The sequence below is a fragment of the Sphaerodactylus townsendi genome, linkage group LG11 (assembly GCF_021028975.2).
Source record: "Sphaerodactylus townsendi isolate TG3544 linkage group LG11, MPM_Stown_v2.3, whole genome shotgun sequence".
Classification (NCBI taxonomy): Eukaryota; Metazoa; Chordata; class Lepidosauria; order Squamata; family Sphaerodactylidae; genus Sphaerodactylus; species Sphaerodactylus townsendi.
The window spans coordinates 55,588,908-55,609,503 of record NC_059435.1 but is presented as its reverse complement, the minus strand read 5'-3'; the positions used below and the strand labels follow the sequence as shown (position 1 = coordinate 55,609,503).

At 44.4% G+C, this 20,596-nt stretch overlaps 1 protein-coding gene across 3 annotated transcripts in view; it reads right to left on the bottom strand.

Moving 5' to 3' along the window:
- The window catches only part of PLXDC2 (plexin domain containing 2), a 247,278-nt gene that overhangs the window by 50,075 nt on the left and 176,607 nt on the right, over window positions 1-20,596 (bottom strand). For all 3 annotated transcript variants that reach the window (XM_048510913.1, XM_048510914.1, XM_048510915.1), the window contains 2 exons: window positions 13,655-13,750; window positions 10,365-10,446 (listed from right to left, as the gene is read on the bottom strand). In XM_048510913.1, the coding sequence (XP_048366870.1) occupies window positions 10,365-10,446; window positions 13,655-13,750 (178 nt within the window). The remainder of the gene's footprint in view (window positions 1-10,364; window positions 10,447-13,654; window positions 13,751-20,596) is intronic.

Sequence of the window (20,596 nt, the reverse complement as noted above, 5' to 3'; positions counted from 1 at the left end):
CCTCAAACAACCTTAACAAGCCTTCCATCATCTTTGAGTCTCCCAGATGGAAACCTTATCTGCCCTCTGCTGAGTGCCTCTGTTTGAAGCAGTTAGTCAGAACTGCTTTTCAATTCAGCCACCTTGGAGCAACACTCTTATCTCCATATTAACTGCACTACTTCCTAAAGGTCCTCACTTTCTGGCAGACCCACTCTACCTGATCCAAAGCCTGTATGGTTTAGGAACTGTGTCGAGAATGGACATGAGTATTGTTCAGGAGGCATTATCAGAGTATTAACAACATTATTGCCCACCTCAAAAGACAGTACTGGCCATGCAAGGTTATACACATTTAGAATCTTATATGCAATCATTTGGCTCAGTAGGGGACTAGATAAAGTGTCCTCATCAATAAGCATCACATATTGAGAAGGATTTAATTTTAAGGTTGAGCATATGTCATAAAGTATATAGGGCTGCTGCCAAACTGATATCTTAATGGCAAGTACCCTGCATCTATCACTACTGTGTACTGAGGGGTCCCAAACCTTGCTGACCCTGTAGGCAATTGTGGAGTTTTGAGAAAATGTAATGGGCATCACCACAATTTGGCTGCCATGGAAGGAAATACTAATCAAGAAATAGGTGCCTTAGCAGGAAATCCCAAGCTCAAATCAAGCATCTTCCTAAGATGAGGGTAGCTATTTCAAAATGGACATGCCCTGCAGACCCAAATATGATGCCTACTGGATTTTCTGAAGCATCTCCTTGTATATCGTACACACACGAAAGCCAGACTGGCCTGGCATTATGCTTATACATCGTCGATGCTCAATCAGGCATCCCGCTGCGGGCTTTCTGGGCTGTGTAATAATTACCGCCTGGTAGTCTGTTTCACTCAACTGTAATTTCACTCGTAACAGACTTCCCTCTGATAGCTGATACACAATTCCCTGAAGATGCCAGCCACAGATGTAGAAGCTGCTAAACAAGATCTACTCAGACGGCGGTATGTCATTGCACAGCCCAGAAAACCCACAACAACCATTTGGATTGGCTCTTTGCTTTGGAGAAGAGGGCTAATTGGAGAAGAATCAAGGAGAAACCAGAAAAGATAACGGTTGACACAATTGCACCCAAGGTGCCACTGTAAAGGATTCAACGGTGTTGATGAGAAGGGCAGCCGCCTGGCCTTGAGTACATTCCACAGCCCGGGCGAAGGGCCAGCTTCTCCGGGCGGAGAATCCTTATCTCTGCCAGCGAGATGAATCTCCGTTCCCATGGGAACTCCGGAGGGGGATGGGATGGGACAGAGTTATAACCTGTGTTTCTGGCCCGTGGAGTTCTTATTCCTGCTACTGCGTGTACTTGAGCTTAAGATAAGTCTGAATAAACGGGCCTTTACACCAAAGAGCCTTCTTATTTCGGCTTCTATCGCGGAATTCTCGGCATTGTGGCAGGCAGGAATTGCTACGTAAATGGGCCCGCGGAACGCCAGCTATGGGAAGAGGAACGGAACAGCTGCAGCCTTTGAAACCCTGCAGAGAGACCCGGAGCAGCAGCAAAGAAGTCCAACTCAATTGGACCGCGCCAGATTGCGGATGCGCTTCCAACGGCAATTTATGCCCAGAATTCCTATCAGTCCATGATAAAGTCCTGGAACACTCCTAAACTGAACTTACAGCGTCCAACGCAGAGAGTGTTCAGGCCTTGGCTATGACTCAAAAGTGAACCGCATTACTGCAGCTGTTCAACGAGGACGGTTAAACTGGCTAAATTCGGAACGGAGAGCTAAGGCTTTACGCGCATACATCTCAGGATACAGCTGACTCGCAAGGAGAGTGGAGCTGGCCGCTTGGAGAGGGAACTGAGGAAAGCCAGCAGACCAGGGCAACCTAAGTTGGGAGCTTTACGCTGTCACTGGTGTACAGACGGTATACCGGGAGGCGACGCTTACGCTGCTGGAGTCCAGCCACCTTCCCAAGGACCGCTCCCACCGCTCCACTGAACACTCCGCCAGCCGTGCACCGGGCGCTTGGATACCCCAATTGACCGCATTCCGGCCCTTCTAAGTGCAACCAGTAAACTGCCTTCAGCCTGCTCAGCCCGCCAATGGCGCCGAATCATTGCTTCAAGGGCTTAAGGGCCGTAGTGTTACTACAGACCTCCAATACCTGCCCGCTTCGATGGGATGACCGCCCAAACTTCCCTCACTTCATGGTTGCAACCTTCGATGTCCCACATGGAGGACTATGATGATTTATACCGGGTTCGAGCTGAAAAAAATAATGTGGACATCGGCTCAGTCCTGGATGGGGCAGCAGCCGAATCTGGTAATTCCAGGGACGTAATTTTGAACCTGCAAGATATGAAGATTCTCGATTGTGCGCGTACCGGTGATTCTCCAAGCCTTTGAGGGCTCTTCGCCTCCAAGATCCAGGTGCGCGAAAATGAAGACTATCCTCGCGACCATCAAAATCTATCCAGCAAGGCAACCGCCGCTTGCAGAATTTGCCCGCGAATTTTCGTAAGGCGGCGTTCGAATTCCCTCCAGAGTGGCTCTGCTACAGGAAATGCGAATTCTCAGATGCACAGTCGGTATTAAGCAAGCCTGCGCGGAAACAGTGTTTTTTTAATTCGGTCCCCAGCGACTATTGCTGATTGGATTACATTTGGGATCCCAAGTGGCATCTGGCCGGATATTGCAGCGTCGGATATCGCCTACTCCACTGCCGCCACTCAAGCGCCCACCAAGCCAAGCCCAGCTAATTCCCCTACCGGTGACTCACTCTCCGGAAATACCGTACGGGCTGGGATTGTGTCTTTACTGCGGGAGGTCCCGGTCACCAGCCGCCAACTGCCCGAAAAAACAGAAGCTAACCACTCCGCCGCCATTAATTCCCCATCTGCCAAGCCACCGCTAAGAAATCTTGGGGCAATACGCTTCAACGGGCTCATCTTAAAGCAGTCATCGCATATGCGAATCTGGATGGAGGGGACGAAAGCAGTCATTGCCTTCTTCAGCCCCAACAACATGGCTCACTTCCAGACGCGCGTGAGTGAAGGCAGCGCCCCATTACAATTACAGCGCTTCTGGCCAACCTCCGCTAAGCATACTCGCTTATTATAGCCTCTCAGGTTTGCCCTTGTGGATTCTGGCTGCTCCTCATTGTGTTCTATTGCGGCCCCAGGTGTGGCGGAGGAGCTAGGTCTAGGACTTCAAATCCCCACTGGCTACCATACCCTTCACCCAAATGCGGACGGTAGTCCCTTCGAATGTAGGACCGCCCGCAGTTCAGCAAAAGCGTTAACCGTTCTCCCGCCATACCACCATTACGGGAGAAAATTAGTTTTATTCCTGGCTGCGGCCAAACACTCCATAGTTCCTGGGCATGCCATGGTTGTTGTTACATGAACCAAAATGTCCTTTGGAAAGAAAGGATCTTGGAATTCACTGACCCTTCCTGGCGGGGAATAGCGAATTGGGGGAAAACTCGACTTCTCCTGACACACACCCTCTGGCTTCACTTCAGCGCCGTATTGCTCCCCGGATTCCACCCGACATCCCACCGCGCATCGAGAATTCAGAAGCCAGGTATTTCAAGGAGTTAAGAATGCCATCAGTTGCCGTCACCCCATAGAGACACAATAATTGACTGCAAAATCGTAATTGAAAGCACAGCTGAAAGCACCGCCCAAGGGTAGAATCTACCGCGATGAGTCCCTATATGAGGAGAAGGGGAATCCTGTGCCTTCTTAGACAAGAACCTCAAGCCAAGGGTTCATTACGGGCGTGGGCTACCAAACATTACACACATGCTGCTCCTGTTTTGTTTCCCGGTAAAAGAAAGATGGGTCCTTACGGCTCTGCACAGATTGAATCGGAGGTCCTGGGGCAATGCAGTCTCCCCTGTCCAATAAATACCCTTTGGCCTTTGGATCAAGGACCTGTTAGACGATTAAAGGACGATCTCTTTACTTGCTGGACTTGAGAGAAGCTTACTACAGGTCAGAATTGCTGAAGGCTGTTATGAACACTTTGACTGCATTTGCAACACGTAAAGTTTGGACAGTTTGAATACTTAATGCCATTCTGTGTTATAAATGTGCCCCTCGGGCTTTATGGCGTATATCCTTTTATCAAACGTTCTCCGGCGATTTATTGTACACAGGGGTAGTGCGGTATACTTAGATGACGTGCTTAATTTATTCACAAACCATGGAAGAGCAGCAAGCATTGGTTCGGAAGTATTAAGGAAACGCTTTGGCTCAACCCTCTTGCCAAACTTTCCAAGTGCTGTTTCCACCAAACCTCTATTGACTACTTCCTACTGTTAATAATTCCAACACCGAGGGCCTACAAATTATGGATCCTGTTAAGATTGATGCGGGTCCAATGGCTGCTCAATGGCCGGAATCTCCATTAACCAAAAGAACTCCAATCTCTTTCTAGGTTTTGCTAATTTCTATCGTGACTTTTATACCCTTACCCGCTGAACTGACTCTCCCTCCGCTCACAGACTCCTCTTACGCACTAAGGGGTAAAAGATCCACTGTCCGGCCAAGCCCGGGGCCCCTTTCCTGGTTCTGAAGAGTAAGGTCAAAACAGCCTTTCAGCTCTTAAAGTCTGCTTTTACCACCGAACCTATCCTAAAGCACTCCTTGGACCCAGATCTCCCGCTTGTGGTTCACGGGATGCCTCTCGACAAAGCGCTTTGGGGCAGCTCCTGTAAGGCAGAGAAATAAAGATAATAGGTTGGGTTCCGTGTGCTTATTTATCAAAGAAATTCTCCGTGCTGAACCCAACTGGACTGTGGGGGATAAAGAGATCATGCGGCCATTAAAGCAGCAGCTCCTCTCCACTTGGCCACTGGCTGGAGGGGGGCTAAACACCCCTCTTCAAGTAAAGCGATTCAATGGGTGTTGATGCAGTGAAGTAACCTTGAGTGCATCTCCCCACACCCGGCGAAGTGGGCCAGCCTTCATCGGGCGGAGACTTTATCTTTGGCGCTGGAGATGAGGGGACCCGCCGTTCCCATGGGAAGCAGTGATGGGGGATGGGGTAGAATAGAGTTATAACCTGTGCTTCTGGGCGGAAGTGTCATTCCTGCTACCAAGCGCAAATTTCTTGAGCTTTCTAAGATGTCTTAATAAATGGACTTTTACTCCCCAAAAGCCTTTTATTTCTGCTTCTATGTGAATTCCTTACATTGGTCGTGTGATCACAAAGAACTTTAGTCGCCTCTCTTCCACCCCTCAAGATGTCCCGCAAAACAACTTCTATGCAATGTCTAGTCATTTTTCTCGCTTCTCTTTCACGGGTCCATTTTCCCCTCCCGGAAAACCAATAATAACTGGCTGATGCGCTCTCGCTACCTACCTCGCAGGGGTAAGTGGAGCTGGCCGACTGTACGGACATTCCATGCAGTAACTGTTCTCTCCCTCCTCCACTGGGGCTATTGTCACCCGATCTCAGACATCCACTCTCCTTCTTCTCCCGCCCATTCCCAACCTTGGTCTCTCCTTTCCCTACCGGGGAACTTGAGGAGAGGCGGTAAGCGACGCCAGCCTCCGGGCGGAGGAAGTTGCGACTCCCAGTTAAGCTGCTTTGGAGAATGGCGCTTTGGCGGCGGGGATTTCAGTTGGTATGTGCCTCCTCCCTCCGCAAGCAAGCAGGCTTCTCGAGGCTCTGCCACGATGCATGCCCGCCGGGCTGGACATTTCTGGCTTCTGCAAAACTTCTGCATTTGGCCCGCCGGCCACATTTTGGTGGCCAGCTGGCGCAAGGACATTGAGGGCGATACTAAAGGTTTTTTTTTTCGCTCTGTTTGTGCAGAAGCCAAGACTGTTCCAGGAAAGCCCCATGGTCTGCTTGAAACTCTCCCGTGGCCTTCTCACTGGGAAGCTCTCATCTCCATGGATTTTATTACAGATTTGCCTAGAAAGTCATGGCAACACGGTCTTTGTGGGTGGTGGTGGACTTATTTTCTAAACAAGCCCATTTTCATTCCATGTGCTTCCATCATCCCTCCGCCTCCTAAAATTGGCTCGCCTGTTCATTCAGCATATTTACCGCCTACACTCCGCCTTCGTTAAAAGGTGGTCTCCGACCCCGTGACCCTCAATTCATTTCAAAGTTCTGGAAAGCTTTCTAGGGTTGGGGCAGCCCGGTTACCGCCCACGCTCAAAGTGACGGGTGAGTCGAGAGAACGAACAGAACCCTAGAGCAGTATTTACGTTGTTACACCAACTACCACCAAGACAATTGGTGCGAGCTCATTCCGTTTAGAGTACTTCTATAACAATGCGGTTCATAGCAGTACAAAAACCCCCTTGAAATTGTGTCACGGTCGCTCCTTCCACCGTTGCCAGACGCTACCAGCGGAAGCATTGATCCTCCAGAGTTTCAACAATGGATTTCATCCCTAGCCAGTGGAAATCGGTCCAGACTGCCTTACAACAGGCTAAGGACTCCCAAAAGCTGCAAGCGGATAAGCACCGCCGGATTTCCTCTGCGTGTGGCGCTTGGGTGTGTTGTTCACCAAAAATCTCAGAGACATGCATAAATTTTCCAAACTAGGCAAAGATTTGGGACCTTTCAGATTACTAAGAGTGATTAATGATGTCACTGCCCGATTGCATTTGCCTAACTCTCTTAGTAACATTCATCCTGTCTTCCATTCCAGTTTACTCAAAGGAGGCTCCCGTTTCCGGGATGCCTGTACGACCTGCGGAGAGACCCCACCGACTATTATTGATGACCACAAGCATTCTGAAATTGACGCCATCCTGGACTCTCGCTTTAATCGCAAACGCTTGCAATATGTAGTCTCTTTGGTGGGATATTCCTCTGGGTATAATCAATGGGTTTATTCCGAAAATATTGACGCCAACGCCCTTATTTCTGCTTTCCACCGCGCCTTTCCGCACAAACCTGGGGAGGGGTCTCTTTAAGGAGGCAGAGTGTAAAGGATTCAACGGTGTTGATGAGAAGGGCAACGTAGCCTGGCCTTGGTACATTCCACAGCCCGGCTGAAGGGCCAGTCTCCCAGCGGAGACCTTATCTCTGAGGGAGATGAGACCTCCGTTCCCCATGGGAATCCGGGAGGGGAAGGGGATGGACAGAGTTATAACCTGTGTTTCTGGCGGGAGATCTTATTCCTGCCACTGCGTGTACTTGAGCTTTCTAAGATGTCTGAATAAACGGTCTTTTACACCAAAGAGCCTTTTATTTCTGCTTCTATGGAATTCCTTACAGCCACATTGGTCCACTCCAGGGGTCCCCAAACTACGGCCCGGGGGCCAAATGTGGCCCCCTGAAGGCATTCATCCGGTCCGCCAGGCATGGCGGCGATGGCTCCATTCATGTTCAGTGGGGGCTTGAGGGAGAGGAGGAACCGGCCCCAACGGCTGTTGATTGTAGTTACATGATGGCACCCCCAAATCTCCATGAATTTTCTGACCCAGAGTTGGAAACCTTACATGTGGCAACTCCTGCTCCGCCCTTCCCTCTCGGCTACTCCATGTGTTGCTCTCAGGCTTTCTGTTCCGCCTCACTCCCATTGGCATCAGCCAGGCAGGCGAATCGCTCACTGGCTGCTAGGGAGGAAAGAACCCAGGAAGATACCTGATCCTGGGTTAGATGGAATGTTTCATTGGGAAAGTTCTGCTTTTTTTTTTTTACAGGGAAAGGTATTCCACAGCCTCCCCAACAATATTTGGAGCCCACCCTGTACTTGACATACTTTGGTCACTGTTCTAAAAATAGACCATGACAGAAAGGCTGAAAGGTGAAATCAAACATTTTACAATCATTTGTGAATAGGAATTTGTTCATAGTTTTTTTAGTCCGGCCCTCCAACAGTCTGAGGGACAGTGAACTGGCCCCCTGTTTAAAAAGTTTGGGGACCCCTGGTCCACTCCAATGAACTCAACATCTGGAACATTTGATTATCTGTCTGTATCAGAAGTAATTAGTGATATGAAGAGGGGGTGGAAAACACATTGTAATGATACTGAGAGTTATAAAGAAATTTGTTTAGGTGTAATATCATATTAAATATTTCTGACAGCATAAACTGCTTAGTGGGAAACTTTTAAATATCCCCATTATACCATCCCTCCACAGCTCCTGTTCATAGCACTGCAATCTCTCAGAAAAGCTAAATGCATTTTCCCTTGTTCACTATGATTTTATTAACAAACAGAATGTCTGGATATAATTTCTGGGGCTAAAAGCAAAACGAAATGAAAAACTAGAACAAAATAATAATAAAGCCCAGTTTGCGTGAGATAATTGCTGCCGAATTTAGCAGCTATAGAGATTTTTAAAAAGCTAAAACTATAGTATTATTTGATATTATATAATTATCTGTGACTATTCTGTGCTTCTCAAGTGGTCCCTGCTGTCACAGGATGTGCAAGTGAAATGTTTCTGAAGGATTGTGCAAACTGAAAACCAGTTCTCTAGTTTATTAGCACTACGTTAGCCCTGACCTGGATAGCTCTAGGCTAGTCTGATCTCCTCAGCTCTCAAAAGCTAAGCAGGGTCAGACCAGACTGGTATTTGGATGGGAGACATCCATGGAATACCAGGTCACTAAGCAGAGGCAGGCAATGTCAAACTACCTCTGTTAGGCCTCTTTATCACGTGCAGAATCCTTTTCAATCCACTTTCCCAATTGTTTGCAAGTGGATTTTGCTACTCCACACAGTAAAAACCAGCTGCAAAGTGGATTGAAAGTGCATTATTCTACATGTGCGGGCCTTAGTTTCTTGCCTTGAAAACCCCACTGGGTTGCCATAAGCCATCTGTGACTTGATTGTTCTTTATACACACTCATCTAGTATTCAATATGGATTAATAACACTGTTCCAAAAGATAAGAACATAAGAACATAAGAACAAGCCAGCTGGACTGCGGTAGACTTCAAAGTCCATCTAGTTCTGTAGCTCTCTGCTACTCAAAGAGTGGCTCCACCTCAGGTGCCTTTTGGGAGCCTCACATGTAGGATGTGGAACGAATGGCCTTCCTGCGGCTGTTGCTCCCTGCATCACCTGGTCTTCGTTAGCTAAGGCATTTGCAAAATTCTCATAGATCAAAGAGGGATCAAGATTGCAGTAGCCATAAATTTGACTCTCTCCCTCCATAAATCTGTCCAAGCTCCCCTTTTGAAGCTATCCAGGTTAGTGGGCCATCACCACCTCCTGTGGTAGCATTATTCCAAAAACACCAATCACACGCTATGCTGGAAGAAGTGTTTCCTTTTATTAGTCCTAATTCTTCCCCCCCCAGCGTTTTCTAAATTGAATGCCCCCTTGGTTCTCAGTGCATTGTTAGAGAAAGAGAGAAAAATGTCTCTCTCTCTGTCAACATTTTCTACCCCATGCATAATTTTTTTGTAGACTTCCAATCATATCCCCCCTCAGCCGCCTCCCTTCTCCAAACTAAAGAGGTCCCAAAACGCTGCAGCCTCCTCATAGGGAAGGTGCTCCAGTCCCCTCAATCATCCTTGTTGCCCTTCTCTGCACTTTTTTTTCTTCTATCTCTCCTCAATATCCTTTTTGAGATGCTACACCTCAGAACTGGACACAGTAGCTCCGGCATGCCTCGCACCGGGCTGCTTTCTATATAAGGGCATGACATATCTTGTGCAGTTTTATTATCAATTCCTTTCTAATGATCCCCAGCATAGAGTTTGCCTTTTTCACAGCTGCCATGCATTGAGTTGACATTCCCATGGAACTATCAACTAAGACGCCTAAATCCCTTTCCTGGTCTGTGACTGATAGCACTGACCCCTGTAGCTGCAGTATGTGAAGTTGGATTTTTTGCCCCTATGTGCATCACTTTACATTTTGCTACATTGAACTGCATTTGCCATTTCTGAGCCCACTCACCTAATTTATCAAGGTCCGCTTGGAGCTCTTCGCAATCCTTTGTGGTTCTCACCACCCTACATAATTTGGTATCATCTGCAAACTTGGCCACCACGCTACCCACCCCTACTTCCAGGTCATTTATGAATGTCAGTTCATCCCTCAGCTGATACAATGTCCTACTTTTAATTGTATTAAATGATATTCTCCAACATGGTCTAATCCAAGGGCACTCCCACCGAGTATGAGGATTAATCCCCCCCTTTTTTTCAGTTGTCAAGCATGCTGTTAGTACCTTGCCAACAATAAAATGCTTCTGTGACTCTGAAAATGGAATATTACTACTTTGTATATTATGAAATAAAATGTCAAAAGCAACACTCTGGTTTTCACCAGGAAATACAGCTGTTGAAATAACTGCTATGTGTCACACTGGATAAAAGAAAAACAGATTTGTTTGGGCCATTCTATTATCTAACACCAAACTGAACATGTTTCATTACCTTTGGAGTTTATTGCACCAACTGCAGTTGAAGCCAATCTGGGACATAACACAGGGACCACAGCTATCAAACTGGAGACAGGCTGGAATGGAGGAGGAAAAACACAGACAAATTGTTCATCTTACAAAAAAGCTATTTCTTTATTACAAATGCTTTTACCCTAATTCTAATCAAATTGATTTTGGAGTAGCTGATCAGTCTAAAAATATGTCTAGAGACCCTGCTGGACTCAGGACCAGATCCCCACTGCCACTATAGGAGGTATAGCTCCTGGTAGCACTGCTTCTTCCAACAGACAGTCTGGTGGCTTCTAGGCAACATATGCCCTTTACGTGGTTCCACAACTCCAGGCGGAAGAACCAGAATACAGCCCAGAACTGGAGCAGCCCAGAGAGGATAGTACCATCTACAGCCAAGACAGAAGCCAGGGCAGGTGAGTAAGTAAGTCCAACAGCAGCCAAGGCTAGAGAAAAGCAGGATCAGGGTCTGAAGGGCAGCAGCCCATTCCAGTCATGCCCCTGGCCCAGCCAATAGGGCAGGAGGGAAGGCAGCAGGGGGGATGGGCCATTCAACAGTCCTGTAGAAGGGACAAGATAGGAGTGAATCACTGTCTTCCCTTAGGGAGAGATTGAGTGCACCATGGGAAGAGGATCTTTAAAATCAGGTTCCTGAAAAAGGCTAAAGAGAACAGGAAGTCACAGCTTTGGTGTGGCAAGACCTGCGGTCCTGGGACACCTGCTGGAGACACCTAGCAAGATAGATGAGGGCAAAACACTCATGGTGGAGACGGGGAAGTGTCACAACACAACAGTAATCTAAAAATGGCAAGAGTAATAAAATCAGCATCAAATATTTGATTAAAATATTAGTTAAAATCCTGACCAAAAGAAGCATTAAAAACTCGAGCTCCTAAAAATAACACCAACTAATCCCAAACTAAAAAGGTTTAAACCAATAATTGGCCGAATTCCCACTGAAAATTTAATCTAAATACAACCAAGTTTCAAAAGACTCGGCACCTTTTCATCCAGGCTCCAACATCCTCACTGCAGCATGTTTCCAGTGAAGACGTCTAGGCCTGTCCCGGGGGGGGGGGGGGGGGGGGGGGGGCCTGCTGTCAGGGGTGCAATTGTTAAGCTAGCAGCATCAAAATTTCAGAGTATCTTTAGGATATCCTCCTGATGATACCTTCCAGGTTTGGTGAAGTTTGGTTCATGGGGGCCAAAGTTATGGACTCTCAAATGTGTAGACCCCATCTCCTATTATAGGCGACCTTGGCACTCCAGAGGGGACTACACTCCCCATCAGCCCTACACTGGCCATGTTGGCAGGGGCTGATGGGAATTGTAGTCCATAACATCTGGAGTGCCAAAGGTTCGCCACCATGGTGGTCCTAGGAGTATCTAGGATTACAATTCCCATCAGCTCCCTACAATTGGCCATGCTGGCTGATGGGGAAATTGCAGTCCATAACATCTGGAGTGCCAAAGGTCTGCCAAATTACGGTCCCATTAGCTCCAGCATTGAAGTGTTTTTTCAGTCTCCAAAAAGGTATATGCACAAAGCAGGCCCAGGAAATCTCCTACATGATAAGGGGGGGGAGAGGGGAGCTCCAGGTGAAAATGGGACTGACTGATCTATGTTCCATGGTTTGGTAGTGGGGAGATTGCAAGGAAACCTTGATATTTTGGGTGACTATCCCAGGATTAATCGCCAGTGGGAAATCGCCCAAAGTTAGGAATCAATAAAATAGATACATTCATGCATACTTCCTACAATAATAGGTTTTTTGCAACAAGCAATAGGTTTTTTCCTCACAATATGCTGCTTGCATGTACTATGAAAAAAACCTGTATTAAAAGAATGATCTTTTGAATTCAATTTTAATCCTATTTGTAAATGTAACACCATTTCCACAAATCTTAACTTGCAGTAAAGCTCCTAAAATCTGCCTTCCGTCATTTTTTTCTTTATGAAACCTCCTTTTGGCTTCTTACATTTCATAGCTTCTAGCTAACATTTTGTTATATGAATGCAATAAACTCAAGTAGAAAAAACTGTAACAGCTATAACTGGATTACATAAAGGATTTTCCTAATCCCAGTGTTTCATGATGATTTGTCAGTTTACCTTCTGAGGCATTTCTTAAAAAATTAGATCTACCTCAAACAAAAGAGAGGTGGATGAGATACAAAATGATTAATTGTTATTATTTCTTCATTACCATATATGCTGGGAAAAATGTATTTGAAACATCAGCATGCAAACTAAGCTTGCTAGTTCATGAATCAGGTTTACAAAATATTTATGCTCCCTAGGCACTGTACATACATATATACATACAATTGCCAGAAAGCTTACGCTGTATAAATACGATACTATGGCTATTCAGTATGTAATAGCTGGGTACATCTATCCTAATGCCCATTATTGTCCTGAAATTCTTCACTCTTTTTGTACTTTGATATCTTTTCCAGAGCTTTCCCAGTATTTTCTCAGAAAAGTCTGTGGCTGTTTTTTGAATTGGATAACATTCATCATTTCCCACCAGAAAACAGTGTATGCTCACTCAGCAGACATGCCAATAACTTCTGACTGGTGGCTGTTTTGTCTTGGTCATTGGAGGCCTGCAGTGTGGCATGATAACCACTGGGGATAAGCCAGAATTGTATAGGTGAGACAGAGGTTAGTACAAAATACACGCCTGTGTCAAATAACCCAAAGAGCTTTAGATAATAAGTGAATATGTCTAAAAAGCATTATTATTACTAGCAAGTAGGAGAAACGAGAATTTGGATAACTCTGTGTGTGTGTGTGTGTGTGTGTGTGTGGGTGGGTGGGTGGATGTGGAGGGCTGATACTGAAGGCTTTGGAAGAACAGAGTAGGAGCACAAGAATAAAGAATAAAGAAGAACAAAATGAGGTCTCTGTGATGTAGATATGTATATAGGAGGAAATCTATAGATGTAATGTATGGATGTCGAATGGCCAAGACAAAATACACATAACAAATTATTGGGCTATGAGCACTATGTGAAGACACAGTTTTTTGAGATAGGTTTTTTCTTTTTTAAGAAAAAGAACTATATAAAAAAAGTTTTTGTATGTTTGTTTTTGAAGAGAAATAACCACACAAAGACTAAGATAAGAATCACTGTGGGATATATGTACATCCAAGTATAATATATGTTACAAGATTATGCCTGTTTAATGCTGAAAAGCTTTTGTGCTGAAAAGAACAGTAATTGGTGTTGAACTACTCTTTTGTGTGCTTATGGGGCTTTACTTACTTGGCAGAGGAATCATCTCAACAGCAGATAGATTGGTGACCTTTGACATCTGAAGTTCCACTCGGTGATACTCATATATTGTCCTCCTACGGACATCTTCCAAGAGAGAAAGAAATAGCAAAAATAAAATTCAATTCTGTAATTTTGAATATTTCTTATTATACAAAACTATTACCATCATCACTAAAGCGCAAGCTAGAATTAAATTCAATGAAAAGGACAAAGTTTTGTAGGTATTGCCTGGGAATCCTTTCACCAATGAACCCACTATTCAAATATTGATTACACTTTCAAACAATTTATTCAGAGTGATTCTTCTATGGAATGCAGCTGCTGAAGTTACAGTTTCAAAGGGGAGACCAAAACATGGTAAGAGGGGTATTTTAACTTTTTCCCTTCAGGCTGCTTTCTTGCTAAAAACTGCCTCTCCCAACTACATTTATACCAGCTGAAAAAAAACTGCATGTACTATGCAGCTTTATAAGTATGGGCTAACAGAATCTTGTAGGGTGGAGAAGGAGCACTTTTCATTGAGGGAACTGGCAAAGAGAAAGGGTAAAAAAAGTAATCTCTCCTGTTGCCAAACCCCATTTTATACTGGAGTTTTGGAGGATTCCTTTATAAAAGAGAAAAAAGTCCATAAAAATGATACCTGGGAATTATGGTTGAACTCCTAATGTTCTGTGCATTTAAAACTAATAAGAATATGCAAGAGGGGAACCTGTGAGGACTTATGGGAGAGAAGATATCCCATTTGCCTTTACCAGACCTCCTTGGTTCTTGCTCCCTTTTCACCCTAGCACCCATTTACCTTTTTCCTTCCTTAAACTTCATTCACTTGCCCACCTGATCTTCCTATCTGACATTCCCATCCATCTTTCTATCCTTAGTTGCACCTACTTGCTCCCTCCTTGGTTGCCAGCTCTCCTGTCCCACCCTTCCAGTCCCTGCAGTACCTTCTGTTCTCTTGTAATCCCAGTTCCCTCTTCTATCTCCTGCTTCTGCTGCAGCACCAGTTGTCAGGTGCCATTTTGATTTATTCTGGGAACCCCAAAATGCCACTAAACCCCCACCCCCATTACATCTCTGAATGAACAGACATCTAGTGATCTATTTTGGGGTGCTTTAGCCACTCTTTTAAAAATGTTAACATTTTATGCAAATTTAGGTTTTTCCTTAGGTTTGCAGAAACCCATACTTAAAGATAAGAGGACCCATAACAAAGCCACGGTTTCAGCATTTCCAGAAAGTTAACATTTGTATGTACACCACCTTAGCCTTGAATGTTGCTGTTGTGTGGGTTTTGATGCATAATTTTGGGGGGGGGGGACCGATGGTCACTAGATTTGTAAATAATCATCTGCTATTTTAGCAGTTTTGAGTTTTGATGCCTCCCTACCTTGTAGAGCAATCATTTTTGTAATACTGGATAATTAAATACACAAATGAAAACACAGTGGTGTTGTGCAGTCCACTCCTGTACATGCTAACTTATTTCTAAGTCCCACTAAGACCAGTGGGATTTTTTCCTCAGTACATTTAGATAGCACTGCTCTCTCAATATTGACAGATGTTGACACAAAAACAGCCTCAATAGAATATTCATTGCAAAACTATAAATGGATTACTTTTGCTTATGCTGTAAACCCACCACTTAAAAAAACCCCATGATAAATTACTATCTAATTCTTGCTTTCTTACTTATTATTTTATTATTCTGATCTTGTTCAGTGCTGTGGATATTAATCTGATAGCTGCATGACAGGTCTGTAGCTTTGCAGTATGTCAATGGGAAACTGTGATGACCTATTACTTTGAATTTCCAAGTTCTTACATAGTTCCGTTGAACGCAGGTAGATTTATGTGAAAATATGGAGGAGGTACAGGTTTTGGAAGCAGGCCAGGAATGTAGGCTCGTTGACTAGATTAATAGTTGATCACAACACGGGAGGTGGAGGAGAGAAAATGGCAGAGACACTATATGGATCTGAACGACAGCCAGGGGAGGAGAAGACAGCAGTGTTAGAGTTATTATGGATTAACAGACCTCACAGAGAAGCTCAGTTTTACAGTGTATGCAAGAAGCCGCCAACGGAAGAAAAAGTGCCGAGTGGGTGTCTTCTAACTTAGGAGTTCAACCAGAAGTATTTTACAATTTGTAAACAAATCTAGCCAAAAATCATTGGTCTGCTCCAAAATGGAGAAACAAATGGACAAAACAAAAGGTCCACTCAGCTGCAGAGGGATTGTGGCCAATATCCAAAAAAAGTGTGTAGTAAGCAGAAACCTCACCACGTTTCATAATTCTAACACCCATTCCCATTCTGGAAGATCTCCTATTCCTCTTGTCCCCATCTAGTTATCTACCTCATTCCAAGAGTCTGGAATAAACAGCTACAGAAATTGTTCTGGGTCTTTTAATGCTACTCAACCCAAAGAACATTTATTCCACCTTAGGAGGGCATACATGTTTTTTCCCCCTTCTCCTCCACTGCACCTTTACAACAGTCCTCTTTGGTTTATTAGACTGTGACCAGTTACATACAATATGTTTGCTGTGTGATGGGGGCAAATGTCTCTCACAAGATTTCTTGTATGGACCTGCTTTCACTTTTCATCATCTCCGCGGCAAGTGAGACTGCTTTTAGCATGACTTTTAATTTGCTTCACTGCCAGAGAAGGGAGATTTGCCAGTAGGCACAGATTTGCCCTTGCTAGCCCTTTTGCACATCTTCTCCTTTGCCCACCCTGTCTATGTTGCTGTCTTCTTTAAGTAACAGAAAAGAAGCTCACTCACACAACACTGACCTCTAATTCTCTTGATATTTTGATATATCACTATAAAGAAAACTTGGAAATAAAAAGCTTCTGTCCTCTGGTGGCAGCAGTATTTGCTACTCTGGGTCAAATTATCCTTATACTAGGGTACCCCAACTGTTTTCAATCTATGAGAACCTCAGGAATTCTGACACAGGGTGGAGAGTGCAATCACAAAAGGGTTGCTACAAGTCGTTACTGACCTGTTGTGTGATGTGACATCATATCATTTACTAGGCAGACTTTGTTTATGGGGTGGATTGCTGTTGCCTTCTCCAATTGTCTACAGTTTACACTCCAGCAAGATTAATACTCTTTTACCAACCTTGGAAGGATGGAAGGCTAAGTCAGTCTTGAGCTGGCTACTTGAAACTGACTTTTGCGAGGATTGAACTAAGGTAAGGAGCAGAGTTTGACTGCGGTACTGCAACTTACAAAATACCAGGAAGTGAGGTTATGTATAACTCTGTTCAGTGTTTCAGGCAGAGGATGTGTTTAACATGACGCCTTTAAAATGAATATATTGTTTAAAAGTTAGGATCCTTATGTTGTTGTAGCAGCTATTATAACTGGATGCCATCCACCAAATTATAGGTGGGTTGTATCGCTGCTACTGTTTTTATTGATTTATGTATTTTAATGATATTATTCATTGTTTTTGTACCTTGGTATTTATTGTCTGTACACCACTCTGAGCCCTTTGGGGGAGAGCGGTTTATTAAGTCGAATTAACAACAACAACAACAACAACAACAACACCACAACATTTTAAAAAATCTAGAAAGTCAATTAGCTCTCCAATGGGCAATCAAAGCCCTGCTGGACAAAAACACCACCAGGCTCCACCCACTTTCTAAAAACACTTAGTGGATGCCAGGAAAGCCATTGGTGGGGAGCATGGTGCTCATGGGCACCATTTTGGGTGCCCATGTACTCATAATATGGATAGTAACAGAAATATTAAACATAACAGTTATTTCTGGCAAAATGTGTGTATATCCTGCAATGATCTTGGTTATCTCATCATAGTCTGAATGGAAAAGGAAACAGATAAACTATGCCCTAGAATTTATGACTATTTGCTCTGCCATTACCAGCGTGCAAGATCTGTCACTGTGTTTGACAAAGGAGTCAGCACTGTGCTGTCTGGAACTAGAACAGTAATATCTGCTACACTGGCAAAGCTTGCCAAATCCAAAATGTCATGGAGAGCTTCTGTTCTTATCTTATTTCATAAGCACATATCAGCGGGATGTGGCATAAAGATTTATCCTTCTTCTTACCATGGCTGAGCACTGTCATTGCCAATTAACTCAACCTGCTACTTAGTTTAGGCCCAGTTCTTGTAAACTCTGTGCCAAAAGGTCTTTTGCTCTCTTTCTTTCTGAGGTGTTAACATAAAATCCTATTAAATGAATAAATTACCTCCACCAAGTCATTCTGAATGAATGACTGGGAAGATTCTGGCCATGATATCCACCGCGGAAGGCCTGATACCTGTCTGGTGTTCCAAATGAGCTGAACTAAAATGTGTGTTCAGAGGCTAAGCTAATTTGGGCTGAATCTGAGTATCTCTTTTGCCAAGAGGGGAAGATTTATTCTTCCACAGTGACTTGTTCATATGATGCATCTGCCAAGTCAAAGCATTCAGGGAATGTGTTTGAAATGAACTCCTGCCAGTGCTGGAGGCTTTAATTTGTTTCCCCCAAAGAAGGCAGGTTCTTCAGTCCAAAAAAGCAAGCAAATGAATACATAAATAAAGATGATGGCACTGGCACTTCAGCTGAACCTTTCTGTGTTCAGTCATTAGTGAAGGTTAACCCAGGGCACGCTGGTGTGGCATGATACCATGAATTCTGAATGTGCTCGTCAGGTGCACTACGAGAAACGAATCTCAGACATTTCAGAAATGCCAGTGTGATAATCATTCTCATTTTTTAAAGAAAAGGCCTAAAGCTTAACAATGCGGCTTAACTTATCCGAATTTTAAAGTTCTGACAAGCTGGGTGACATAAAGGATGATGTTTTGAAAAGTCGAACTAGGTTAATTTACATCACTTAAAATAAATCTTTCAGTTTCGAGAGGAAACTATGGCTTATTGTAACAATGGATAGTGTGAGAAACTAGGAATTGACTTGCAGACAGTTATTGAGTCTGGACTTGTCTTACCAATTTTAGCACGGTCACTCCCCTGCCCCTGTCTCCAACCAGGGACCTATTTGATATTCCAGCCTCCTTCAAGAGGTCTTGGTGGGTTATGCATGTGGACTTATCCACCTTGGGAAGGAGGAGCCTGCATGCTGGCACTTGGGCATGATCTCAACCAACACATTGTCTTACAAGCACAGATGCATCACTGGCACAACTTTTACATTGTCAGTGTTACATAGTCCTTATTATGAGTTAGCAGCCTACCAGATCACGTAACAGAGGTAAGGAGAAGATCAGTAGGTCCTGTGTATATGTTGGTTGCATAAGAGCTTCAAGGATCATGCCATTCACCGTGGCAAAGGGTTGACTGGGGAACTCCCCTGCTTCCCCGGAAGATCTGTACATGCACATAAGTGCTTACATACATGCAGGTTCCAGGGTCAGGATTTCCCCCTTTTAGGCAATATCATACCATTGGAAGTGAGCCTCACTCAGAAGTGTAAATGTCTCACCTTTAAAGGTTTTGCACAAGAAACCAGAGTCTATTTTGCTCTCCATTCAAAGTCATTGATTTTTCTGAGTTATTACTGGTCAAATTAGCTTAACATTTGTTACATTCCTATCTATCTCAATTTTAAGAGGATAACAAAATGAGTGAATGATTTATTTCTCAGCCAGTAATTTAAACTGATTCTTTCTTACAACACAGGCAGAAAACTGTCGCATTGTTTATCCAGCTATGAAAAATACTATAGTTTAGATCAATAGTTATATTGTGTATGCTCAATATCACTTAATGCAAAATAATTATCCCTGAGCACATTTCCACTATTCCCAAATTCACACAAACCATATGAGAAATAGTGGATATTTTTTCTTATTCATTCAGCAGAAGTTAATTTGTGGAGCCATACTTCTAAATTGCATTACTCAATCATACTACTAGCGGGGGTACCAGACCCTAACCCTAACCCAAATCTGCCCCCCCCCCATGTCTCCAACACAACAAATCAGAGATTCATTAAAAAAAATAGAACGCTAGTGATCATGTATTAGGTGAGTAGGACAATGTGTTCTAGACTTGATGAAAGACATTTTATAAACCACTTAATATATCAATAGTGTGATTGTGCTAACTCCTTCAATTCCATTATAGTTAGAAAAATAGCATTTTGGCAGTTCTGAAGCCATGGCCATTTCTGCATGGCGCCGGTCGGTGCATTCTGCGCCGACTCAACCCCCCTGGGACCGTTCGCATGAGCGGAGCGCTGTCGCCCGGCCGACCCGGCTTGTCCCGGGCCCTCCGGCATGTCGCCGAGGCCTGGAGACATGCCCCCCCCGGCCCTGCGTGCCTGCTTCAGCGTTGCAGGGCAGGGGGGCATGTCCCCAGGCCTCGGCGACGCACCAGAGGGCCGGAGACCAGGTAAGTGAAGGGTGGGAGTGGGGGGGGGGAGGGTCCCCAGGCCGCCATAGAACACCTGTGCAGAAAGGTCCCATGAAAGATTCTCCCCACCACACAAACTTTCAACTCCTCCCCACCCCGACTTCATGGGAAAAGGAATTATACGTAATTGTGGGGCTTTTAAATCCAAACAGACAAAGTGTTGAAACACAATACACCAGACATCACCGTAATCGAGGACAAGAAAGTGACCATCTCTCAACCAAATGCTGTAATACTTATATAAACAGTTTTGCTAAGGCAGTGCTTTCCCCCTGTGTAAGGAGTCTTCTCCAATGCATGAGGAAGCACAAATGGATCCAAACCTTTGCCCCATAAAATTATTCATTTTGAAAGTTATAATGGACTACCTGAGCAATACAAAATTATGCTGTTCCCCCTCTTGCTTAATAATTTAATTTTGCATATCAGTTCAGGATAGACAATGAGTCTGTTAGTTCCAGTGAGTATTGTTAACTGAATAAAATTACATCAAAATCAGCAAACTTGGAAGTAAAACAATTTTTTTAGT